This window comes from Cucumis sativus, chromosome 3 (assembly GCF_000004075.3).
Source record: "Cucumis sativus cultivar 9930 chromosome 3, Cucumber_9930_V3, whole genome shotgun sequence".
In the NCBI taxonomy this organism is placed as follows: Eukaryota; Viridiplantae; Streptophyta; class Magnoliopsida; order Cucurbitales; family Cucurbitaceae; genus Cucumis; species Cucumis sativus.
Genome location: NC_026657.2, coordinates 39241488 through 39269101, shown reverse-complemented (window position 1 = coordinate 39269101; position 27614 = coordinate 39241488). Strand labels below are relative to the sequence as shown.

Genomic DNA, 27614 nt, shown 5'->3' with positions numbered 1-27614 from the left:
ATTAAAAGCGAAACTAAAAAGGGTGAAAGAACTAAACCTATTGAAAAGAAATCCTTATTGAATGATGAAGGTTATATGATGCAGCAGAAAAAATAATCAGACACCAAACAAGGAAAGTTGGATCTTCTAAATTGAAATGTTGATCAAAAGCTTCGTTTTATTACACAACCCTAAATTGTTCATCATTTTATAGATTTACGAAGAAAATAACACAATTAACTAATTAAATACTAAATTCAAATATTAGTAAAACATATGAATTATTCTCTAGTTCTCCTTGTCAGTGTATATACGACTAAAAGTAAAAACAAAATTTCACATGAAAACATGTGGTCATTGTAAACTTTCATTAGGAATTAAAGAACCTCTTAAGAATATAATAAATTTCACCCAAAGATATAAGGGATTTTCACATTGACATACAATTTTGTCCCAAAGTATTTCCCATCATCCCCTGATATGACCTGATCTTCAATGCCTACCCTGCAGAAAGGGGGAAAAGGTATTACTTACATGCTCAAACATAGAAGGGTTAAGAATGCACATTAAAGTTAAATTTGTTAGCGTTGCAAGAGGGAAAGAGAGAACGCCGAGAAAAACATCTCAAAGACTTGTGCTAGAAACTACGATAATCATTCCAAACAGACGACAGAATATTTATGAGAATATATTCTTTGTAAAATCCAAATGCTTCCAACTCGGGACTTTTACAATGCATTGACAAGAATGAAGGTAAAAAGAAGAGAAATTAATGTGTAATCAATCAAACATAAAGTCCTATGTATGACAAACCTTGCGTTTCTTGTGTTTTCTCATTCTGCCGCTGCCACTACCAAAATCTGTCGGTTGCTCATCATCAGCAACTTCCAAGGGCAAGGATTTCACTTCTTCATAAAAACTATCAGTTACACCACCCATCCTAAAAGCAAAATGATAGTGTCAGAAATGAGTTTAAAAAACAGATCGTTAGATTCAGTCTATGACTATGTACCCATATCTAGACTTCTTTAGGTATTTTTCTCTCTTTTTCTCCATCTTTGTGAGCGGTGCACGAGTGAAAAGCTCCTCTTCTCTTCGGTCACGTTCCTCCAATCTTGCCACATATCTAGCAACTTCTCTATTTTCCAGTCCAACGGATTCTTTTATCTGTCATGAACAAAAACAACAAATTTTAAGTAACCAACACGTTAGTTATTCAGGAAAAACTCATAGAATATAATAGTAAGTCCTTGACAGACCTCTTCAGGTTTCCCAGCCATGTCATCCATCAGCTCCCTCATATAATCATTTTGTCTAGCTTGTCGAAGTGTCTGTAAATCCTTTCTCATGGAATTTCTTTCCTTTCGAGATTTCTTATCTTCTTCCATGGAAGTAGGGGCAAACTTTGGTGGACGATACATACCATCTCCATCCTATTTGAAGAAGAAAAAAAAAAACAGAAAAAAGAAGAGCAATAGTTGAGTCTTTGACATAACAAGATGGAATAAAGGAGTTACTAAACTTGATCCTTCACTTAATGCCTCACCTCAGCAGTCCCTTCTGTTTTACTGACAAGCATGTCAGGGTTTGGACGATATTTTAATCGATCATCCACATCCTGAGGTGTAGCAGAATCCTTTTCGTCCATGAATGCATTCTCTTTTGACACAATAGAAACTTTTGCTAGCTTCTGAATCTGGTACTCAAGCTTCTTATCAATAGGTCGAATCTGTCAACCAAAAGACGTCGAAGACTATAAAAGCAGGTCCCATGCTTGTAAACAAGTTTAAAAAATAAATGGAAGAAAACAAACCTTCTCTAGAAATAACCTTATCTCTACAAGACTCCTGACGACAGGATGACCCTCAATTGAGAAACCCTTGGCTTTCCGGAGCAAATAGTATACAAGTGAAGAACAATAATTTAGAAGTAAAAAATATTTGGCATCGAGATAGCTTATCCCATCTGATGTCGGAAGCTGGTTTGATTTTACCTGAAATACAAAAGAAGGGGAGAATGTCGAGGAATGACAGATAAACCGTCAATGAAAACGTGGCACTGTTTGTAGCTAAAAGAAGCAACAATTAAATTCTCTGACATGGGGACATTAAGTATATCCCAAAAATACGATCTTCAATATCTGGAAGTGCTTTACAGAAGTACTCTTAAAACATTAAGAGGTCATTTGCGGCACAAACTAGAGGTTGGTGGAGTGGATTACTATAGTATAGTTCACTCCATGTTTGGGACACCAAATATAATATTGATGTGTACAATTATTCATAACCTACAACTAAGTACAATATATACTATTTGAAAACCCTCTTTACTATAGTATTTACTATTTTTCACTCATGTCCAAACAAAAATAGAGTACACCCCAAAATACACACAAAAGACAATAATTTTAAAGAAAACTTTACATTCTCAAATAAGATACTATAACTTGAGTATAATATATAATCAGGCTAGATAGATACTTCCAGTGACAAAATAACATCAAATAAATTGGCATGACATGGTTACGATAGGAAAAAAGAACTTTTTGAATATAGAGATGCCTTGAGAACCTATGGTTCAGCCAACAAGAATTTCCTTAATATTTTATATGCTTGCAATTTATATAATTAATAAAAACGATTTCAACGGGTAAACTTAGTACCAAAGCACCTCCTTATAACTTTCATAGTGGGGTGGGGGTTGGTACATGACTAGCTCACCATGTTTACATGAAAAAAATTGAAGCAACAAAATGTCATTCTTTCAATTAATAACTTCGATAGTACTCAAAGATCGACTGTAATTTTAAGTTCATTCTATGCATATATTTCTTCCTGGATCATGCATGATAACCTAACTCTCTTCCTAAATTTACATGTCTAAAATGAAAAAGTAAAGTTGAAGTGTTCTCTTCTCTACCTGGAATTAGCATATACTGTATGTACTAACCTTGGCAGTTAAAGCCTGAACTTTATTAGTGACCGTGTCCAGTCCTTCTTTCATTTCCTTTAGCAATGCAGTTAGTTGAGAAGCTTCTCTGAGAGCATTAGTTCAATGTGAGTCAGATAAGATAATTATGTAAAAATGCGATATACTTCATATGTCACTAAAAAGATCCATTGCCCAGTGGACAAAATTGGAGCCATTATAACATTTATATTTTTGTCAAACATGGGACTTAAATTTACTTCAGAAATAATTATCATCATCTTTAACAAAAAGACCTTTTAAAAGATCATGATAATTAAACAAGAACAAATTATTATGAGTTATAAAATTATAATTATTATTACTATTTTTATTCCCTTACTTGTTGCTGAGTTCCTCCATTGCAGAAATTGAAATCCTAAATTTTTACACTGCACTCCGTCTTTTAGTTACGTGAAGTAACTGTTAGGGCTTCGAGTAACTGACAGTCCACAGATAGGCAACCTAATATAGTTGACCTTTTAAATCAGAAACAAATTTAATTGAAGAAAATCAAATCTTGAGCTTAAAAAATAATATCGCCAAATGGAATCTAATCAACAAACTGATCGCAAATGTATAAGATGAAAAAATAAGTAGTCATATCATTAACGAAGATCTTGACATTATATTTTTTAAAATAAAAATAGAGAATCATTAAAATAAAAATAAAAAAGGAACCACTCACCCAAACCCCTATTCCCTCCCCACTATGTTCCCCCTTCACCTTAGTAATTAGTTCTGACACCAATGCCTCACCAATACTTTCGTCATTTTTGGGGATAAAATCTTCTTTAGTCTACCTCATTAAGCGTCAACCACTGAGCTTGAAATCATGAGTGGGATTACTAAACATGGATCCATTTAGATGTTGCAGGGCATAAGACATTAAACTCTTGTGTTGCATTAGCAGATGGCATGATCACATTCATAAAGCATTAATGAAAACTACTAATCCCCATGGATCTTTAAGAACATTTAACACTTGGGTTTGAGCTAGCCAGTTTTCACTCTTGAAACTTGTAACCTTTGTTGCAAGTGAAGAATGATGTCTGTGTGCCAAATGAGGCAGTGCCGCAATGGAACTATCAAGCTGGAACATTCTAAACATACATTCCATCTTAGCTGGCTAAACTGAAAAAACTACAAATTACCTGCTTCTGTGTCGAATCTAGGCCAACAGCGAACTTTTTCTACTTTGGAAGAGTCTACAACAATGCCTCCTTTATTAGCTATGAAACTAAGAAGAGACAACTTTGTCCAACTAGGACTCACACTTGAACTTGGCATATCAAAATTTACTTGAAGTCATCCATTTGTTACTCTTTAGTCCTCGCATAAACCAATATGGTTCTTTAGGCACTTTTATGACTCAGAGAGAGTCTAGAAAGCCCATGGAGACTAGAGAATTGGTCAGTCCAAAACACATTACCATAAACTCATAATGACTATACCTGAACCCAAAGATAGTCTTTAGGAATACCTTCATTATTCTAAATCTAGCTTTCAGAAAGCCTTTACACCTTACTCCCTAGATTTGGTTAAAGCGTTGTCAATAATTCAAATCAAGATTCAAAACCAAGATTCAACACTTAACGTCCTAACTTTCCTTAGTGTTCCCTACAACCTTGGTAGGCCATAGTTTCTTTCAACCAACACAACCCAAACTTTGAATTTCCTTAATCTCTCAGGGTAGCAAAAATTTTCTTTTACACTTTCCTTTTCATTTCCCTCGTACTTATCTTTATGAAAGTCACTAAACTCAAGATTTTCTTTTTCCTTCCCAAGTGAAACATAGCATCAAATCGCAAAGTATATCCCTATCTATCTCTTCCTAAATCTTACATTTCAAATTTAGTATCATCCTTTAGACGTTGGTATATATATTTTTTTCAATATGGTCATAGCTTTCAAAGTCCAAAAATTGGACTCGGTTTGCAGTAAACTAAACTAGAGCCTGTTTGCATATAATACAAACACCACTCGAAAACAATTCAATTTAAAAACCAACAAAAAATACTTCAAAAACCCGAAAATAATTAAACCCGTGCTGGACGGCGCATTAAAATCCTCCAAAAACTGAATAAAACAACAAAACATTATGGGATTTTAGCCAAGAGATTTCGGCATTCGAGAAAAACCAAGAAAACCAAAAAGAAACTCCTAAAATCCTTACCCACCGCAATAACGGAGACCGGCAGCAACTGGCGGCAGTCGACGATACTGGCAGCACGATCTGTAACGGAACGGACAAACATGAGTGTGGTGAGGAGGCAAAAACGGATGGTTAGAGAAAGAACCAAGAGGACGGAGGCCAAGACTCACCGGCGAGGCTTCGTTCCGAGCGATGAGCGGAGATATGTCTATGGCAGCCTGTGCATCGAATTTTATGAAAAAGAAACTGATTTTTTTTAGTCAAAACCCTACACTATAAATTAGTCAAAACCTTTCTAGCGTTTATTTTGTGTATGAACAATTATTCAACTAAAAATATATTTTTTAAAAAAGTTTGTTTTAAAAAATATAACAATTCACAAAATTAATTATAGTTTGATCATGGTAAGTATTTTATCAATTTTTTTTGACAATTTCTAAAAAAATATATCAAATTTTTAATTTTTGTGTGGACCGATTTCTATCAATAATTAACATTTTAATTCAATTAAGATATTTAAATAAACATTTCTTAAATATAAAAAAAATTAACAAAAATACTTACAAATGTGGTATCATTGTAGATATTTTAAGAGAAGTCTATTAGCATCTATTGTTAAAAAATTATAATTCTTAAACAATTTTATAGTTGAAAATACTTCTCCATCTTTAAACCTAAAATCAAATAGAAAACTAAATTCAATCATTCAATTTCTTTTTTTGATTTTAAAGAACATCTCACTATCAACAACCTAAAGAAAATAAATCATTTTTAGAAAATATATAAAAAGGGGTTTTTTTTTAAAAAAAAAAGAAAACACAAAAGAAAAACTTAAAATAAATTAATAATGACTGTATATCAAATCTAATTAGTGTATCAATATCTAAACGATTTTTGTATATAGTGAAAAAAAAAATACAATAACTAATAATAAAAAAACATAAAGATGAGAGATGATAAATAAGTAAAAATATGATAAAAGAGAAGTAATAATATGAAAATGTGTAAACATTCAGCCCAAAATTCAAAACCAAGCAGAACAAATATAAAATTTATGAAAATACGATAACTTTATGAATTACAATAACTTTATGAATTTTTTTTCTGTTACATGAATCCATAAATATTTTTTATTTCTGTTTTATATACATAAATTAACTTAAAGTTCATAGATATTTTGAAGTCATTTAAAAGTGTCTAACTCATCAATAATATCATGCAACTTCGTAGTTATCTTTTATGAAAACTTTCCTAAATTATTCGTCACATAAATTTCTACATTATTCTCGCAAAAAAAATAATAAAATAATAAAACAATTTTTTAATGGACAATACAATAACTATACTCACAAGCAAAACAGCATACACATTAGTCTGAAAAAGTCGATCATATCTCAATTTATGATTTAAAGAAATTCTTTTGAGATATCCATACAATTGTTTGTTCAATTCTGTTGATAAATCCGTAAAATGATTGTGTAAGCCACCGATAAATTCCCTTAATTTCCAAATATCACTATTTGCAAAAAAAAAAAAAAAAAAATCATATCATGTGTACGTAATATGTCAAGAATACATTTCATTTTCAATGAGGTCAACAAAGCTACTTAATTACAAATGCAATGCAATGAGAGGAACGTAAATGATCAAGAGCCATATCTGAATTTAGATGTAAATTAGAACTGCTGGCAGATACATCTTATATCAAGGAGGTAAGTACTAAATCAATGGGATGAGTGAAATATACAAATTAATATGAACAATATAATTAAGAGCTGAAGCTAAAAAAGGGGAAAGAACTAAACCTATTGAAAAGTATCCTCACTTAATGATGTTCATTAAGTTTGAGGCCCCAAAGGCTAAAGGTAAACTGAGGTGGGCCAACTAATTATGGACATTTTGTCTACCAACTATATACAAGTTTCAGCTCCCATTGTCTATTCATTTCCCCAAGATGAAGATAATCAGATCATTTGTATAAGAGATCAAGTAAAAATCTCATGGTGCAAGAAAAAAAATGCCTCGGGATTCATTTGGGATCCCATGTCGTGTGTGAAGCAATTACGCAAGGATATGTTAGGCTGTTCGAGCTATTGGCAAGTACATCCTTCCCTATCCTCAGATATGGAGTACTTAAAAAAATTTGAAAGAGTTGATATCATCAGTCTTCCATTCCTTATGACTTGATAAGTCGTAGCTACTGCTAAATGCTCTGCAAAATTTACATAAACAATATGGACGAACAAAGTTTTAGTATGTTCTCTAATAAATATACAATTAAGACATTTGTTATCACAAAACTTCACAGATGCAATATTAGAGAATGGATGAACCCCTTCGATTTCATTTTTCATGCTTGCCTAAAACATCTTCAACATGTAAACTAATTTGACAGATTTCAAAAATATATTTAAAATATAGAGCACAGAAAAAAGAACAATGACCATCAAAAGGATCTTAAAAAGAACAACAAACAACCCCTTAATTTCGTTGCGATTGTTAAAAAGATTAGAATGCAGAAAACATGATTATGGAAAGTATCTGAGCTACACTTCGAATAGGAATATTGGTAATTACAATTTACAAACACATACCTGGCATAACAGTGCAGAACGTTAGAATTCCAAAACTCCTAGAAAAAGGTCCTATCCCACAGCAGAAGGTTTAGATTTGGTATTTCGAGGAAGGCCAGTTTTTCGTAGTTGAGGATTTTCAATAGAATATACAAGAAGACTTCCATCTTTTGTCCCAGCAAGAAAACATTCTTCGGCAGTAACAGTTAGAGATACGATTACTTTTCCAATTCCATTGTACCTACTTATAACCTCAAGTGAGTTCATGGAGCGGACAACTATCTGACCATGATCACCGGCACAGACCAAAAACTCGCCACATTGACTCAGTTCAACACAGTTGAGGCGGCCATTTGATTCAGAAGCAGCCAAATGTTTACCATTTATGGAATAGAGGTGCAAACTAAGATCATCATCAGCATAAAAAACAACTCTACCGTGCCGAGAAGCTACAAGCTTTGACAACCCACAACCAGATGGATGATGCAAAGATCTTATGTATCTTCCCTCACGAAGCGTATGGAAAATGCAAGTCCCATCTTTTGATCCACTGATAACTATGTCTAGCTCCACACTAACATATAAGCAAGTAATTATGTCATCGTGCCCGCAAAGAACATGAAATGGAGTCTCTGCAATAACATAATCTTTTCGAGGTGACTCCGATTGTGTGCTGCGTACTCGTTTTTCAGTGCTCCTACCACGGAGAACTTTCCACACCATAACTGTAGTGTCATAACTTCCCGTGGCAAGAATACTTCCATCCGATGTCACTGTAACATTGATGACCAGCAAAAGAATTTTGTGACTAGGAAGGATAAGGATAATAGCATGAAATATTTCTGCATTCATCTTGAAATTTTTTACAATTATGCATCATTATCTGTTCTCAAGCCTTTAAGGTGTTCTATATTGGATTCATGTACAAAACGAAATGACAAAAACCATAATTAGAAAAGAAATTAATAGATATATACCATAAGAATTGAAGATAAAAAGTAAAATTACAAAGGTTTACTCAGAAGTTGTGGCGTTTGATTCTCTCCACACTCACGAACTCCTCCAACAGACTCACAAAGAAACCAGTACTTCCTAAATTAACAATCGTGTGATCTACCCTCAAAATATACCCTATCTTATTCAATGTTGTAGGTCAAGTAATGAATCCTCTACAGGGCTTATACGAAGCTGGTAGATAGGGGACTTACAAATAATGCACCGAAGACCTTGTTCTAAAAAATGGTGTTAACAACGCATTAATATCAGCATGTCTTAGCTCCTCCAACCCATAACAAAATATTAAAATAATGTTTGGCATTGAAAGGTCTGACCAAGTTTACCCTAACTTTATTTATAGCTTTTGCGAAGTCTAAGTCTAGAAAACGTTGAATTGGGCTTTGATTTTGAATCGTGCAGATGAATAGATTATATAAACTTGAGTCTCTGTAACATGTATTGAAGTTGTTATTAATAAAAGCCAGTGACCTAGTGATAATCTAAAGCGTAGCTTCAAGAAGCCTAAGTTTATGTAACTAAAGAGATTAACCAGACTTGAGCTCAATTGCACAACATAGGCCATATAAACCCCACCCCTAAGCCAAATGCTTCCTAAACAGTTCAGAGGCATAATTCTATCAAATCTAACCCTAAATATACCCACGGCCAATGACTCTTACTCATCCTTTTGATGTCTTTACTTCCATTATAATTAACCATAAGCACTCCAATTAACAATCCTATTCCTATCAACGTCATAAGTCATATGACTTGACCTTTAGCAGTATTTGGAGAATGATCTCAAACGTAAACCAAAACAATACCACAATTTTAAAATAAATAATCCAGTTACCTGCTGCACAGCTAACCACATCACTATGCTGTCGAATGCTCTGTAACAACCTCCCATCAGCCACAGAAATAATATGAAAGCTATTATCCCAATTCCCACAAGAAACCAAAAAGTTCTCAACAGGTGTTTGCATGGTAGCGAAACATTGTCCTCCAAGTTCTAAATTTTCAGCTAAAGGGCTCCCAATTTTACGAGGAGAAAGAACATCAGAACCCACTCCAAAAAAAGGTTCCTGCAAAAAGTTAACAGTCTTTTGAATCACCAAAAAACCAATCTTATAGATAGCATTATTGACTTTCATAGGTAATCAAGAACAACCTGGGACCCAGAGAATGTGAAGTTTCCTCCATACTGTAACTGGGTGGTCAACCACATCTTAACAGTCAGAACTAACCCCTGGCTCACAAGAACAATATGCGTGTCTAACATACTAATGTGTAATATGGCTAATGGAGGATTGGTAGAACATGAAATAATGGACGTTAAATTAATGGAACCAGGAGCAAAATATAACGGGTGCGCTATTGGTATAGGTGGCCCTCTTCTTGGATGTTTTTTACGAAAAATCTGGATTGGTGTTTGGCCAAAGTTAGCAATTTGATCCTCAATTGCTGATCTTTGCAGATCATCTTCCATGGTGTCAAGATCAACAGCACCTTCATATGTCAAATAATAAAAGACATTTGCAGCCTGCAATACATTGTATTCAATTATGATGGCCTATGGGAAAAGGTCTCTACAAGAAAGTTATACTTAATACTCAAAGAATACCTCCACTGCTGGTTTTCCACGCTGCTTATAACCAAAGACCAGATCTATCCAGTGATGTAGGTTCGAACTAACATACTCACTTTCAAGCGCTTCCCGGTTTCTACTTATGAATACTTCAGGTGAGCCCTACCAAAAGAATTGCAAAAAGAAGTTAATATAGACAACAAAGTGGAGCAAAACAAAAAACTACAGAACACAACATCAGAGAACATCCAAAAAGCTTATTTCTGCCTTTGGTCTTGCTTTATCATGGAAGCAGAACACAAGAAAAGGTCACACAACATCTGCCTTTGGTCTTGCTTTATTTAATAGCAGAGCCCATGACTTGCGTCCACTCAAAAAGCTAACATTATAACGAGATCTTAATATAGTTGATGCACGGGCATATTTTCTATAGATACTCTGCACCTTCACTTCTTCCCAATGTAAAATAATAAGTGACAACAGGTAAATAAACTACCGTTGGTCCATTTCTCTAAGCAATATTTTATTGGGAAAATGGGGAGTAAAAAAAGAAGAGAATAAAAACTTCAGAACAATAAAATGCACAAATTTAATGATAAATGTTTTTCGTCGTGTATCTTCATACCCAATGACGGCCATTTCTAACATAAGACATCTTAAACATCTACAGTTCCTATTAGGAAAAATGCCCTGCAAACTACAACTAATTCAATTTTCAAAGCAACAAAGTTAGCTAGTTTGCCACTTGGTATCCCACATACCTTGGCTCTTCTTTACACAATTCGGAAGTAAAGCAGCATTGATAATTAATGAGCCATGATGCATGGTGGTTGGACAAACTAGTGTTATTTTTGCTAATAATAAAACGTGATCCACAAAGTTTTTATTCACTGTATTTATTTAAAAAGCACCTTCTTGCCAATTTAAACTTTCAAAATGACCTGAACATATGAAATAATTCCTTGGTGAAGTGACAAAAGCCATTGTGTTGATCAACCTCAACAGAAAAGAAGTTGATTCTTCATGAAAAGATGAATACTTAAAACTAAACTCTCTTCTTTCTTAATATAAAAGTATTCGAGAATGAAATGAAAAGGAACTACTGTAAAAACGCAACTTGAGAGGGCTAGGAATCCTTTCACCAAAAACAAAGGTCATACGAAATAACTATACCAACAGCACAAACTAGTTAAAAGATGCAAAAACAACCAACTGAACAACCGGCTTCACCTTGTAACTCAGGAAATGCATAAAATTTGTTATGGATAGACAAAATACAATTGCAATGAGAATGATACTGTCGTCTAAAATCATGGGCAAGGGAAAGTTGCAAACCTTGGCCCAGGGTGGGAGGACTACATCACCTATGGGTTCACCATCTTGTTTAACCCCCAAATGATAGTGATTTGAATTGCAGAGAAACTCTGGCAGGTAAAAGAACTCCGGTATCAACTCCTTCACATCACTTGTATTGGACAGGCAATTTCGATATGTCCCCTCAATGCTTTGGAAAAGCCGATCTGCATGATCAAATTTACCACCCTGACCAAAAGCAAAAGTGAATGTTTATTTGTCAGACAAACAAGAAAGCTTTCTTAAATTTACCACTTTGCACTTTTCAAGTTCTTAATTGAAAATGCACGTTTCATACATTGAGGGGCAAAATGATCAGAGAACAAAAATTTTAAGAAAAATAATCTGTTGCAAGTATTCATATTAGGCACCAGGAAATATTCAAGAGTATCATAATATTGACAGCTTACTTGCAAATTCCGGTGAAGAGAAGTAAATGGCTCCAATCGAAGAAGGTAGTACAGAACAATTCCCATGCTTGAGTAATGAGATCCATAATAAAAACTGCAAACAAACATGACCATTTCTAATGAAACTTGGTTTAAAGCTTAACAATGTAGGTTGGGGGAATCAGATGTAAAGTGCCACTTGGGTCAAGGGTGTATGTTTAATCCAGTTGAACTCCATGCTCAAGTTAGCTAATGAAACTTATGACTTTAAATTTGTGCAAACTTGAAAGATTAAGACCAAAGTAGTTAAATAACAAATTTTGTTAAAAATGAGAAATCAAGGCAGAAATCACCTTGGTATGTCAGGATCACAAAAGTTACGATATCTATCTTCAAAAACCTGCAGAGGTAATGCATATTACAATGGTAAAAATGAAAAATAAATAAATGAATAAAATGGGGACATCTGGTGTAAAGTGCCAAAGAATCTAACCTCAAAGCGTTTCAAATCTAACGCACCAACAGGCTTTGAAAGATCTCGAAAAGTTGATGACTTGTTAAAATCAAGAACCTCAGAGGAGTAATCCGCCAAAACCCAGGGAAAGACTGGATACTGAGTTAAATCATTATAAGATCTTCCAGAAAGAGTATTGAGAATCATTAAATATTCGAAGTTTGTAATATCCCTCCTTCTCCAACTCTCTCTGGCAGTCTCCGCCATCTCTAGGGCAACACGTCTATCAACAAAAGAAATAACTCCACTTTGACTTCGACTACTGCCTTTAGGAAACAAATAGTCATTTCTACTAGAAACAATTAGAGTACCAATATCTTTTGCATCTTTTGGAGAGTCAAAATTAAAAAAGACGGGTGCAACTGAATCACTGAAGAAGATCTCTATTGCAGTGTATCTTAACAAATATCGAGTCCAGTGAACTCCTTTTATCTGAGAGTCCACCATACATACAAGAAACAGAAGGAAAAAAAAATTAGATTTCTGTTCACAACAATGCCTGGAAAACAAAATGGAACTTGTGATTTCCTTACCTTTCCAATGTCCCATCTCCTATGGCGTCTGACATTTTTTAGAGGTCTTTTTAAATAACCATCATCATTCTCCATGTTATCAACTGCAGTACTCTTTCTGGAATCCGATTGTAAATATAAAGGGCACTTTAGAGATTTCTGCCTTTGATTGAGCTTAGTCAAATTTGAACTTTTAAGAACTTCGAAGTTCTTAAAGGTGGATGCTCCACCAGTACCTTCGACCAAAAATTCGCCAAAGAAATGCAAAACATTTTTCATTACAGCCAAACGTCCAGCTAATTTTCTTTTTGGTGTCACAAATATGCATGGAGTTGACATGAGAACCTGAATGCATGAAGCCATCTATAAACAACACCGAAATATTTAACTAATGGAGTGCAATTTCAACTGAGTTTGCATACCTCGCTTTCTCCGGTCACTGGAGAAAATAAAGAAGTATCTTTTCTGTCCTGTACAGTATCTTTCCAGTCACCAATGTCTTTGCTTAGCTCTGGGTATTGGCCATCTGAAGAGTTCTTGAGAATGGAAGCATTAGGTTCACATTGTTCAGCATCATTTTCAATGGGTTCTGAGTTTCCTTCATCAGTTATTTTCCGAACACCTTTCAACAAAAATCTTTTCATTTGCTCTGGAATGTGTGCAACAATACTAGATTTGTTTTCATTTTCAGCATTAGTAATGTCAGCACCAGGAGAATTTGATGGGGTGTGACACAACTTTTCATCGAAGTGATAATTCTTTCTTAGCTTAGGTCTTCGTCGCCACATATCTTCAGTCTTGTCAAGTTTCCAGTGTGTTGAAGAAATATTTGGAGAAGAATTAGCAGACCACGGACCACGCTCATCAATCAAAGCACGAAACATGTGCATCCACTTTTCCTGCCAATAGAAAAAACTCTATGACAGAACTGATGAAACAATCTTTAAGGGCTTGTTTGGTTGGCAATCCAGATTTTGTTTTATGTTTTCAAATTCACCGAGTTAAGTGAATATGCGTTTAGCAGACAACTCAGGTTCTATTTCTGAAAACTGTTTCCGGATTCTATAATCCAAATAGTACAAATTCTGAAAACAACATTTTTATGTTTTTATTGTCTTCGAAATTGGAATTTTAAAACCTAAAATGTAGAATTATGTTAAATAAAACAAAAACATTTAGAAAGATAGCATCTCATGTTGTAAATCAATTGTTTTTCTAAATTAAAATATGAATTATGCAATGTATAATAAATTAGGTTAAATTGCAAATTTGGTTTCTATGTTTGTGTAAAGTAAGAAGTTCGTCCATGTGGTGTTGAAAGTTAGAATTTAGGATCATTTAACCCCTTTGTTTTCAACTTCTTTTTTTAGAACTTTCTACCAAACAGGCCCTAAGTTTCCATTCCACGTGAAACAAATGGCATCAGTTAAAAGGGTGATAACAAGTATGAAACACACACCGTAATATTTTGCTGCTCCTCCTCGTACGCAAGCTGGAATGCAGCCCTTCTATTGTCATCTGCAATCAAAATGGAAGTCAGACTACCTTGCATCTCATCTTCAAAAACCTTCTGGCTGTTAGACTCGTTAGAAAAGGTATCCTCCATTCTGATCCTTAGATCATGCAACTGCTTCTCATGGTCAATTTTTGATGTCTTCATATAGTTTGCTTCATCAGCTATCTGCAAAAGAATCAGAATCAGAATCAGACAGAAAATAAAATAAAATTTCTTCTCTCATTGTACTGGAATTTCATCTTCCTAGAGAGCAATATGGAAGCTATTTGGAATTGAAAAGTCAATTTTTTCATCTGAATTTCAGTTCAGGGAGGAGTCACCAATTCTGAAAGAGCTAAAAAAACACTTTCAAACTTTAAGTGCAAGAACGAAGTATACGAAGGCCGCTCCTTACAACATATACTCATAGGCCACCCAACCAATTTTCCGAACTTTAATTGACGGGTAAATATGTTTCAAAACCTAACCTTCTTAGAAACAAGTTCGCATCATTGAACATTTTGTCCATTCCACTAATCACTGAAAAGTTGAGGTGGAGGGAAATCCATAGTGTCAGGCGAAGTCTAGGTAAGCACCCAATGTTAGAATGCAACCCACGCCTTTTATTCAAACCCGTCATTGTTTGTTAACAAAAGATTTCTGTAGAACAGGTTGTGCAAGTCAATGTGAAGAATTTTCCTTCTCAAAAGTTGGCGATGGATAGGGGCTCTCTTCTATCTAATCAAAGAAAAGTTCATTTGTGGCAATGATTTTTCCTTCTCGAAGGTTGGCAATGGGAAAAGAATTTTGTTCAGGCATGATTTAATTCTAATCCTCTTTGTTCAGTTAATTCTTAGGTTCGTGGAGCCAAAATAAGCTGCAAATCATGAATGATTGAAGTTAACCTTAGAGATTTTTCCATTTTTGGATAGGTTTCACAACACATAACATTTGACACTTGACAAAGAGCCATTGCTTGGCTACCTTTCTTCGGTTCCTTTTATTCTTTTAGGGATTTGGTTCCTTTTATTCTTTTAGGGATTTTGACCGATCTTTGATTTAAAATGATATCAGAGCAGATGGTCTAAAGAGGTCGTTTGTTCAAGCCCCTACATTGTTATTTCCTCCTCAATTGATATTTATATCTACTTGTTGGGACATTTCACATATTTCAAGCCCACCAGTGAGAGGAGTGTTAGATGATATATTATTAAATTTACCTTCCCAACTAAAGTTTTTGGGTCAATTGGTGACTTGAGAATTCAAATATAACAAGCAGAAACAATCACCAGCAAGCACATGGATCAATATACACAAAGTAACTTACAGCTGCAGAAACTCGTTCTTTTTGTATCAGGTTGTGGATGTATCCAGTCTCTTTAAGAAAAACACTAGTATCTGAGGAATCATCTGCGCTGACTAGACTGTTTGCAAGTATTGATTTGCAATAGCTTACAGTTTCTCGAATCAAATGGGATATGACATGAATGCGAGCATCATTATTTAGCATTCGGTACTGTGACCTAACAGCAAGCAAAGACCTGGACACAACATTAATTCGATTAGCTTCACTACCACAGGAAATATCCAAATAGCGTGGCTCACTGTGCTATAAGCCTATAATAAAGGGAAGGAGGCAGTACCAGATGAACAGCTGCAACCTATTTTTGTTTTGCTCATCATCAGCAACCACAAGAGAAGGTAAAAGTGAAATAAACTGTTGTGCACATCGTGATGCTTTTCCAAGAGGAGACTTGCAAATGTAAAGCATCACAAGTCGAAGAATAATTCGTGGGAACTTCTCCGAGCGCAAAACCATTGCCTTATCAACAATTCTGTTTGGTTTTCCTCCCAATGCACTGCCTAAGCCACCTGATACAACAACTGCAGCCATCTCTGCAGCAGGAAGGTTGAGTGACTCTACTAATCCACGGGCTCTTTGACCAAGTGTAGGACCTCCAGATGTTGATGATTTTGGGAAAGTTTTGTTCGGCCCCTTGCCATTTATCTCACTAATAACAATCCACAATTTATCATAAAGGTGCCACCAATTTTCATCCATCTTGTCATCTTTAACTTCCATTTGATGCTGTGAATATCTAGAAATATAATATAAAGCAACAAACAGTATTATTGGATATGACCTCTTCATCAAATAACACATAAAGAATGATGTTAGCATAGGCAGATCAAAAGTCATTGGCGAAGAAAAATATAAATATTATTCATCCACTTGCATACCCGTTGAGGAAAGTTATACCACTTTCCCTTCCCAGGTGAAGAAGATCTATTCATTCACAAAAAATGATAATCCAACCACCTCTACCATACATGAAGATAACATTAATAATGATAATTCACCAGGTGAACAAGGAGAAAATACTGAGTTGCATTATGTTTCAATTCTATTAGTCCTGAGGGGGTAGTTAATGGAAAGGTTCACATTCTATCCTCTAACACGGTTTATCCTCTTTTTCACACTTCGAGAAAGAAGCACCACCTACAAAAGAACACGTAGATATCAATTCAGATGCTATTGAGAGTCTTATGCACGCCTCTTGGTAGCAAATTCTTAGTTGATGGATAAACCAAATCCATTGCCTCTTGGTACGAATTTCAACTCATCAGTCATTAATCTTCTAGTATCAAATATTCCTCTTGTTAACATTAACCCCCAATTAAAATCATTTTACTTACGATTCAGTGGAGAATTAATAGTCAGCATAAGTAGTGAGGCAAGTTGCTGATTTTCAGAACAATTTAAATATGTTGATCAAAATTCACAAACAATTTTGATACCTTATTTCAAAATGGTGAAAATGATCAAGTAGATAAGCCGCTGATTAGTCCCGTCAAATTCTCTTCTTTTATTAAAAAGCGTAGTTGGGGAAGTTTTTTTTTTCGAAACGGACACAAAACTTCTTTATTAATAAAAACGCAAAGTACGAGAGAGTTATACAAAGAGAGTAATAAAAAAGTTGTTATCAAGGAAATCCTGGAAGGATCAGAAGGCGCATCTGGACATCTCAACTAGGTTGACATCCCCATTGAGCCAAACATCATATCCCAAGCAAAACAGAAAACCAAAAGAAGGTACAATATTAAAAAGTCCAGCTTATTACAAGGGTCCAGAAGACAAAATAGGACCAGAAAAAACAGAAAGAAACAAATATGGAAGGCCCAAAAATAAAATCTCAAATTTAAATGCTAAACAGGGGCAATCCTCAAAGCTTCAAAATGCAGAAAGGAGCTTCAGACTGTGTAATCTGCAAATAATGGATCTGATTCAGCAACTATCAGGCAGGTTGAGTGAGAAAAGCATCCCAGTTGAGGCAAATGTCTTGGATGGAATAATTAACAAACTCCTTTTTTAAGGAACGCCAAGCTGCAGCATTAAGATCTACTGCACGCATAATTTCTGCCTTTAGTCTTGCTTTATCATGGAAAATACGTTGATTACGCTCGAACCATAATCCTGTGAGTAGAGCTTTTGACAAATTTTCCCATATTGTACAAGGCTTTTTGGGTAAAATCGAACCCAACAGAAGTTGAACCACGCTAGTTCTTAGTGAACAATCAAAATCCCAGTCAAAATTGAACAAGGAGAAAATCCTTACCCAACAGAAGGAAGAGACGGGGCAGTTCAAAAAAAATATGAGGGAGCTTCTCGCTAGCCTTCAAACAAAGAGAACAAATCGAAGGAGAGAAGCATTTATTAGGGGATTTCTTTTGAAAAATTTATGAACTGTTGAGGGACCCGAAGACCATAATCCAAATCAAAATGTTAATTCTCTGTGGGCTGCCTGATTTCCAAATTGCTGTAAAAAAAACATTTATCCATCGAGGAGGCAGTTTTTAGGTGAGCCGAAAGAGACTTAACAGTAAACCGGTCATGGGGATCAATGGACCATGATCTATAATCATCAGAATTAACCACTTTTTCAGTTGAGAGGAGGGATAGTAATGATTGAAATTCTACAATTTCATCATCTTTCAAACATCTTCTAAGGCCAATGTAAAAAACATTTATCCATCGAGGAGGCAGTTTTTAGGTGAGCCGAAAGAGACTTAACGGTAAACCAGTCATGGAGATCAATGGACCATGATCTATAATCGTCGGAATTAACCACTTTTTCAGTTGAGAGAGGGATAGTAATGATTGAAATTCTGCAATTTCATCATCTTTCAAACATCTTCTAAAGGCCAATGACCAAGATGAAGTATCACAGTCCAATGTGCTGCTATTGAACCGGTGGGCAAAAGAGCAAACAGGGCTTCAACCATGTTCTCCCATAAGAAGTCGCTATTTCTTTTTCAACTTATGCCCCGATAACAGCTGTTGTACATTAGGACTGAAGTTATTTCCAAAAGCCCAAGCAGTTCGAAAAATTGAAAAGAATTTCCTCCAACAGTTTGCAGAATACAAGCAATCAAAGAACAAGTGTTGTAACTCCTCCCCTTCATTTTTGCATAGTGGACACACAGATGGAGAAAGGAAGCTATTAGCTTCCTCCGCATAACCAAGGAGCATCTTAAAGCCCCAAAAATCATTATCCAGCTGATAATGTTGACTTTCCTTGGGCTTTTTAGTCTTCCATAATACTTTGTATAATCTGCCATTTAGTGGTGAAGAAGGAGAAAGGTGAGTGGTTAAAGACTTTACTGAAAATTTGCCTGAAGGTTCTAACGACCATACTCTTTTTTTCAAGATTATTTGAGACTGTCTTATCAGAAATTTACTCCAGCATGTCTTGGTATTCCAAAATTTCGATCGACATGAGGAAATTGAGTGATCCCAATGATCTGCAACCAAACCATTTGGCAAGAGAGCAATCCTAAAGAGTTTAGGTAAACAGATACTAAGGGGAATGTCACATAAGTCCAAAACGCAACGTGCGACCCATTTCCAAGCTTAAAAGTGGCCAAGGTATCCACTTTCCTCCAGCTTCTTGAGATGAAATCCATGGACTTCTCAAACACTTTCCAGATCTTTCCTTCGTGTGCAAATCAAAACTTTATTGCCCGTGAATGCTTCTAACAATTTGTCTCCACAAAGAACCTTCTTCCTTTGAAAATCACCAACCACATTTTGCAAGGTGGTCCAAATTTCTACACTTAAGGCAGCCCACTCCAAGACCTCCATCTTTCTGAGAATGAGTTACTTTGTCCCACTCACCAAATGATTAATTTTACTCTTCGCATGTCCTTCCCAAAAGGAAGTTCCTTATGATTCTCTCAATGGAGGATACTGCCTTATCAGGCATTGCGAAAAATGACATACAATATGTGGGAAGATTAGCAAGCACAAAGTTACATAAAGTAGTTCTCCTACCTCTAGAAAGGTTAAATCTCCTCCATTTGTCAAGTTTCTTGTGAATCTTGTCAATCATCGGTTGCCAGAAAGCTACTTGCCTTGGCTAGCCACCAACGATAAGGAAATCTTTCATGTACCCATATTGTTACATTGAAATCACCCAAATACACCAAGCCTCTAAACAGTAATATGCAAGGGAAGTTAACTCAGGCCAAACAAATCTCCTTTCTCGATAATCATTTGGTCATAGACAAAATGTCTTTTTCTTGATTGAGATGCACTTAACTGAAAGGGAATATCCTCCTCTTAAAACTTCATCAACCGAGATTTTACTTTGGTCCCACAAAGTTAGAAATTCACCATACTGCTCAAAGTATTCCACAAATTCCCATCCAATATCTTTGGAGCTCCATAACGTCTTGATGAAAGCAGCATCAAATTTCTCTTTCTCGGATGCCTGAATTTACACTACATACAAATTGACCATTTTAAGAAATTTACTCCTTGACGTTTCCTTGTATGGGCTGCCATGGTTCTCTCAAGTCTCCTTGTAGGAGTTGGAGGCAGATTTAGCCCATATTTGATGATTGTTCCTTTTGATGCTAGATATTCAAAGCAGATGATGAAGGCGCTAATGAGGTATTAACCTAGTTGAGATGTTCGGGTGTGCCTGTTGATCCTCAATCTCTCTATATGTTTGCTTTTTGTATAATTCTCTTGTACTTTGAGCACTAGCCTCAATTTTATTAATAAAATTTGAGACTTGTCTTCCTTTTCATAAAAAAAAATCTTGAGAGTTGTCCTCTTGTTCAAATCTTTCAATCCCTTGTGTTCCAAGAAATTATCTTCATTGGAAGACAGCCAGCCAATCAGGAAAAAAAAAAGCAAAAGAAAACAAAAAAAAAACTCAGGTTAAGCCAAAATAACTCCACAATCCTTGACAATGGAGGTGAGATGGGCTGAAATATCCGAAGGTTTCAATGGAGAGAAACAAGAATGATTTGCTTCAGCACTTTTCAAATCATATTCATTAGAAAACAGAGTATTAAGAACCGTGCCAGTGAGCTCTTCATGTACTGACTTCATGCTCATTTATCATTCCATCCAAGTCCTCACTACTAAAATTGATTGGGGACTCAATTTCCACAGCTTTCTTCTTCTTAGTGGAGCACACCGGCAGGGAATTTGGAGTACTTCTCAATAAATTAATTTTTGAGTTAGGTATGGTGAAGACAGAATGCTTGAAAAGCTGAGAGGATTGAGACCTATCATCTGACCTTTTTGAGTTAGACGGGTTAAACCAAACACTTTTGTAATTACAACCTTTCTATGATCTTCAACAATTGGAAGGTCATTATTCTTTAGTTTCTGTTGGGGAGGGCCCTCTTGTCCCTTGCCCCTAGGTTATTCTCTCTTGTTCTATGAATACATTTGTTATCCAAAAAAGTTATCTTTCGAAGAAATAGTTAATAGGTAGCATATCAGTCATCCAGTATACAAGACTTTGTATTGCATGCAAACAGAGAGGAGGAGCGAATAATGGGGAAAGAGATAGAAGTACCTTGCTGTCCAGTCATCAGATTCTCCTTGCAAAACATCATGTAAGGCAGAGATGTAAAGCTCCAGTTCCGTGGAGTCGAGAGAAACATCAAAGACAGTCGCTAGAATCTGCATAGAGCTCCAATGAATAAATTTTGAGATAGAAAACTGGAGCTCAAAACCACAACATATAAATAGAAACATAAACCGAAAAATTTAATCAACAGTTCACTGGAACATGCTTCGCCCAGAACGGGAAGTTCTGAATGCTATTCTATTGAATTGAAACTAAATTTTCTAATAAAAGTTAAATTGAGCAGACTGACAACCATTTTAACAAAATCAAAAAGTTTTTCATGTGTCAATGTGACTATATTCATAGAGAAAATCTCAATGGTCAAGAACCCAGAAGCTCAATATTTAGGTTACCTTAAGTATAAGTTTTCCATCTTTCAAATTTTTTTTAAAACAGAAACGAGCCTCTTTATTAAGGATAATAAATGAGACAAATACTTAAAGTACAAAAATAACATACTAAGACCAAAAAAGAGAAAAAGAGAGAAAAGGACTATAAGGACAATCAAAATGACAAAACAAACAAGCCAAAATCCTCCGTAACTCAAACCAAAAAAGAGAAATAACTAACAAGCAAAATATTGCTTTTTAAAAACAATCTTGAGCCCAAGAAGATTTACTGACAATTTTCAAACCAACAAACTGCAAAGTAACTTTGAATTCTTTTCATTTTTAGATCCATTACAGAGATGGGTTTAATTAATAACTTTGAATCACAAGATTATGCTTCCCTTTTTAATGAAAAGAGCAACTTCTATTAAGAATGAAGGAAAGGTTACACAAGGACAAAACCAACAGGGCCATACAAAAACGAGAGACCTTATCCAAAAGATGCCAAAATAACATCAGAAAACATAAATTCAAAGACCTACTATGATGTCATATTGAATTGTTTTGACTAGGAGAAATTTATTCTACTCAGTTCATTTTCTTCATAAGAAATGTACATACATAAATAAATTATATCAAATACTTCCAGATTTTGAAATACAAAATTATAAAAAGAAACTTCCTCAGCTTCTTTTTTTTTAACAGAAATAAAACTTTCACTAAAAAAGTGAAAGAGATTAATGCTCAAATTACATTAAAGAAAACAAAAGTAAAAAAAAAATACACCCCATCAAACTTGTCATACAAGGCTAAACCAGATTACAATATAGAGACAAAAGCTATTAAGAATAATTAAAAGAAAACCAGCTGAAGACAGAATTAAAAAATGATATTCAGCAAAGAGAACCACTTGATAAAACTTTAACTCGAACAAACCCAAAACAAAGCCACCACCGTATCGAACTCTGAAATTGCAACTAAACCCAAAACAATAGGAAAGCAACTTCTTAAAGTGTTAAGGTTTTCCACAAGGTTGTTAAATCGTAAAACAGAACACGTATTGAAATTGAATTTTAGGGTATTGTGTATTATAACATATCATGTATTGTAAGTTTCAATCTGGTAAATATGATATAAATATAAAAGCTTAATATAGAGAAATAAATAGCCATGCATTAGAGGAATCTAATAAATATATAAAAATATAAACTGAAGTTCAAAAAATGAATAGACACTTGGAGCTCATAAAAAGGGAAAAGAATGAAAGCTTGTGTACAGAAAATCATTTGATTTAATATCTTTCAAAAATTGAATATGCAAATTCTATATTATTAAAACAAACGTTGAAAGGACTAATGGGAATGGGCCACACGAGGAGATCACTTTTCTCTCTTTATCAACATAAGATCGTTGAGTTTCTTTATTTTCCATCCTTTTTTCAGAACCCTCTTTCTCGATAGAATAGAAAACATTTTCTCCGTTTTTTCTTAACTTCCGGCAATAACTCTTCTTCTCCACTCCACTGCAACGTTCCAATTTTAGAACAAGTCGCATGATTCAATCTCTTGAATTGTACAATACATAGAATTTACAATTCAAAACTCTGAGCTGACTCGCTTTTCCTTAGTTTCGATACTTATGGTACAATACAAATTGTGTATCGTCTGTTTTTAACAACATTGGCTTTCCATATCATACAAGAGGGCATTCAGAAAAGTGACTACAAAGGCGGCCATACTTTATACCACTGAGTAATACGAAAAAACATTTTTTGTTCTGAAACTGTTTTTTAGGTAAAGATGGAACAAGAAAGTGGGAAAAAAATGTGGACAAATAAAATATCATAAGTGCCTGAATAGAAAAACTACTACCGGCAATTGATGGTCAAGTTCGGCTATAAGCATGTCATCAATAAGCCTTAGAAGGTATAATGCATTATCTCGACATGGTTGTGTAACAAATATATTCTCCCCAGAAGATAAATCCACTAACATCTGAATCAGATCTTCATACATATCACGAAGAAAGTACTTAAAGGAGACTTGGCCCTGGGACAGTGTAACATGGAAAACAATCAGCAAGTTAATTACACTTTTTGAAACAAGCTGAAGAGCAGCAAATTGAGAAAATAGTTTACTATGAAAAATTACTCAACACACATTTTAATCGATTCAGCATTTTAATGGATAAAAGGAAAAACTAAACAAAAATTTCTGCAAGCTTCTCACCAAGAAACACATTCAAAGAAAAAAAACGATCAGTATCAATACAAACTGCAGTGCAGAGAATGGAAGATCTTGGATTTGAGGGAGATGTGAAAAGAGGAGTATTTGTGGAAAATGCTCCCTTTGTACCCAACTCCTCCCACACCCCAGACTCCTTCCCTAACCCCTAGCCTCAAACTCCGACCACCATGGCCAGCAGCTCTCTCGCACTGCCAACCCTTGTAACTACTCTTCACAGTCAATTTCCAGACATTACAAGCTTTTCTCTATTTCCATGTGAAAGTGCTTCTCCCAAACTCTTTCAGTTACAAAACAGTGAACAATTATTTACTCTCACCTCTCACCTCTCACCTCTCCTCTCATCTTCCCCACTCTTTGACCAATAACCAATCCTCCAGCTACCATGTCATCCACCACCAAACCACCCTCCAAAACTACCCCCACGCTGGAACCTCTCTATCGAATGCATTACCATCAATCATGAGACTTTTGCTATTCCATTCAATGAGTGTTTCCATGGTTCCCTTTCCCTCACATGGAAAACTCTCATTTGGCTATTTGAATTCACCAATTTAATCGCCAAGGAATTGTGCGACAACAAATTCTTTAAGGAATTCTCTTCGCCATTATCTAAGGAGATACTTTGGCATTAGTTTGAGCGAGGAGGTTCCAACCCAAAGAGGCTCCAACCGAACCGTGGGGAAGTAAGGCTTCCTAGAAAATGTAGATAAGATCAAAATGATTGATCAAAGGTAAAAAGAACTTTGAGAGGGGAGGTTCCTTTGCTTCCCGTTACTTGGTCGTTACTCTAGATGCTTTTGGTTGGTCTTTGTGATAGATCACCAATCCTACATCAATACAGTAGGAGAAAAAAGAACAGAAAAGTGGACAGGAGATCACTAGTGAAGAAAACACCAGAATAGTCACACAAGTTGTTAAATAATTGTTATTCTGTTATAGGTTGTTATTTTGTTACTAGTTGTTATGCTATTAGGATCTGCTACTAGTTGTTATGCTGTTAGGATCTGTTACTAGTTGTTAGGCTGTTAGGATTCTAAAATGGGTAATTAGTTGGTAAATATATTAGTATAAATAAGAAAAGACTAGATATTCTTGTAATTCCTTGAGAGATAGGAAGGAAGAATAGAGAGAGACTTTCGAATTGAGATCTCCTCAATTCGATTTCCCTGTATTAATTCCTGAATCTGAAGCAATAAAAGAGATCCATTACGTGATTCAATTTGGTGTTCTATTACTTTGGCTTTTCCAAACACAACCTATTAGTTTCAAACTTTGTGTTTCAGTTTTCTTCATTTTGAACTCATCCGATTTTGAATGTGTTTCTTGAATTATCATTTTTCTTGAATGTTATACGGTGTCATTTCTCTAAAAAGAGGATGCAGAACAAGAATAAGCGACCATAACATATATCATAAAACATTGCAAACGAATTCAACTTACTTTCTCAGACTGCATAAGAAGGAAAGTTGCTGTTTCTTCTAAATGTTGCCAGCCTCCCTTCACAGAGCATATGCAATGCAAAAGAACAACAGAAAATAGTTTCCTTATCATACACTGTTCATTTATTTTATCCTCGACTTGATCCATTGACCTAACTTTGTATTGCTGCAAAGCACCAAGCTTTACAGAGGCTGTCAACCAAGCATTCCATCCATATTCCTATTACAACAATTTAGTAAATATTGAGATAAAAGGTAGAATTTAATAACTTCGTATCAGTAGTTTAGCTGATAGTACCATAAAAGCTTCAATATTAGAAGGATTTGTGTCAAGAAGATCAAGAAGATCTGTGATTATTTTTAGTCTTGCAGAAATATCTTCACAGCTACATAAGAACCGGAAAATAAGAACCAGACTCTGTGGAACAGCAAAGTGAGATCCAGGAGATTTGTTTTTTTGTCCATCAGACTGATTCTGTTTCTGCAACACCTATAAGACATTGAAATGTTAACAAAAATGTTGGAATCCAACAAAAAACTTAACTCAAATAATTATGTGCCATGGTCACCTGTTTGGGACTTGCACCCCCTAGAAGAACATCAAACAACGCAGCACATAAATTGTCTGTTGGTGGAAACCTAAACAACCTATCAGATATAGCTGAGAATAGCGGTTGCATCCTTAAATTAATTTTCTTATGGCTCTCTTGAACAGATTTAGCTTTTCCACTTGGTAGATTGAAAAATCTTAGTCCTTTCTTCTCGGAAGGAAGACCAACCAAAAGTCTACCAAGAAACTGCAAGCTAAGCAATCTGATAGGTTCAAATTCCCTACAAACAAACACATAAGAACATAAGTTTCTTTTTCTATGTAACAAAGGCCTCATCATACTATAATCATAATACTATGAATTGCTCAGAATAGCTTTCAAGTCACATAAGAACAAAGCATTATACTAAGGTAGCATTTCCTATAATTAGGAGGTTTTCCATTCGCTCTTCCTAATTATTTAGGTTCTGCTGTCTTGGGGATCCTTGTTGAAATTCAGTAGACATATTTCAGTGCCTTGGGGATCCTTGTTGAAAGTTCTTTCATTTTGTCTTGTTTTTATTTCTTGTTTTGCTGGGGTTTTAGAGGGTCCTGCCCTCCTCATTGTAATTTCTTTATGCTCTCTCTTGTCTTGGATTATGTTGTATTTGTTCTCTTAGTCCTTTTTGCTCTTGGTATACCTCTCTTGTACTTTGAGCATTAGTCTCTTTTTTATAAAGAGGCTCGTTTCCGTTTGAGAAAAAAACATTTTAGTTCTGTTAGTGATTTCTCATTTTTCTCTTCCCTTTCAGCCTTTTAACAGTCTGCACTTCCCAGCCTTTTTCTTCTTTTCATGACTGATGAACGTATCTTGTCCAAAAAAGCATAAAATAAAAAATGTGCAACTCAAAAATGGAATGTCTACTGAATTTAATATTAGAATGATATACCTCTGTAGAAGATTGACAAAAATTGGATAGCCACCAATGAAACTAACTTGCTCGTGGAAGGAAGCAAGAACTGTCTTTTGGGCTATAGCCCGGATAACCATGTGTAAAACATCCTCTATGCATGTCACATCCTGGTTTCTTTCAAAAAAGGCAATAAGAGCTTTTATATCAGCCGCTACAATATTTTGCCTGAAAAAGAAACAGAAGTAATGATGTATAAAGAGGTACATAATCTTCCATGAGAGCATATCATCGAAAGAATGAAGAGAACTTGATGCAAAAATTTTAAGAAAAAATGCATAACTCTTAGTGCAAGGCATTATAATTGTACCGAATGCTCATTTCCCCAAGGCTTAGTAAAAGAAGACGAATTTTCCGTATTTCATCCTTCGTAGGCCTTTCTCCAAGAACCCCAACAGGTGGATGCAGAGATGTCTTGCTTCCAGAACCAAATTTACATTTATCTTTGTCACAGTAGAACTTACAAATCATATCAAGAATAAGTGGAAGGCGGCAAAGATTCTTGAGCAGTCTGGGATCATTATCAAACTGCTGAATGAGAAACAAGTATAATTCACGCTGCACCTCATAAGCAGAGTAGATCCAGATTGAGAGATTAAGAAATATGCTAGATATAGCATCTTGAATGAGAAGCTCAGAAAATCCTAAAC

The 27614-nt window shown here is 35.1% G+C and overlaps 2 protein-coding genes across 4 annotated transcripts in view; both read right to left on the bottom strand.

Annotated features, from left to right (window-relative positions):
* Positions 1-139: 139 nt before the first annotated feature.
* On the bottom strand, positions 140-5399 carry LOC101204682 (neuroguidin). 3 transcript variants are annotated; one of them, XM_004136205.3, is made up of 10 exons: positions 5272-5399; positions 5123-5182; positions 3290-3411; positions 2929-3016; positions 1793-1972; positions 1526-1708; positions 1239-1412; positions 992-1146; positions 793-919; positions 140-483 (listed from the first exon to the last, which is right to left on the bottom strand). In XM_004136205.3, the coding sequence occupies exons 3-10, from the start codon at positions 3307-3309 to the stop codon at positions 472-474; spliced, it is 939 nt and encodes a 312-aa protein (XP_004136253.1). In that variant the 5' UTR covers positions 3310-3411; positions 5123-5182; positions 5272-5399; the 3' UTR covers positions 140-471. The 3 variants fall into 3 exon arrangements, with proteins under 3 accessions (XP_004136253.1, XP_011652588.1, XP_031738286.1); XM_011654286.2 differs by having other exon boundaries at positions 5127-5182; XM_031882426.1 differs by lacking the exons at positions 5123-5182; positions 5272-5399 and having other exon boundaries at positions 3290-3425.
* Positions 5400-6665: 1266 nt separating this feature from the next.
* LOC101204034 (BEACH domain-containing protein B) overlaps positions 6666-27614 on the bottom strand; it is a 46022-nt gene continuing 25073 nt past the window's right edge. The window contains 21 exon segments of the mRNA XM_011654284.2: positions 6666-7313; positions 7696-8447; positions 9524-9755; positions 9842-10213; positions 10295-10420; positions 11594-11800; positions 12022-12115; positions 12354-12400; positions 12494-12946; positions 13048-13371; positions 13449-13925; positions 14486-14707; positions 15849-16062; positions 16165-16620; positions 21397-21503; positions 23651-23827; positions 25466-25684; positions 25763-25954; positions 26034-26295; positions 26944-27132; positions 27275-27608. Of these exon segments, the coding sequence (XP_011652586.2) occupies positions 7747-8447; positions 9524-9755; positions 9842-10213; positions 10295-10420; positions 11594-11800; positions 12022-12115; positions 12354-12400; positions 12494-12946; positions 13048-13371; positions 13449-13925; positions 14486-14707; positions 15849-16062; positions 16165-16620; positions 21397-21503; positions 23651-23827; positions 25466-25684; positions 25763-25954; positions 26034-26295; positions 26944-27132; positions 27275-27608 (5405 nt within the window). The 3' untranslated portion in view covers positions 6666-7313; positions 7696-7746.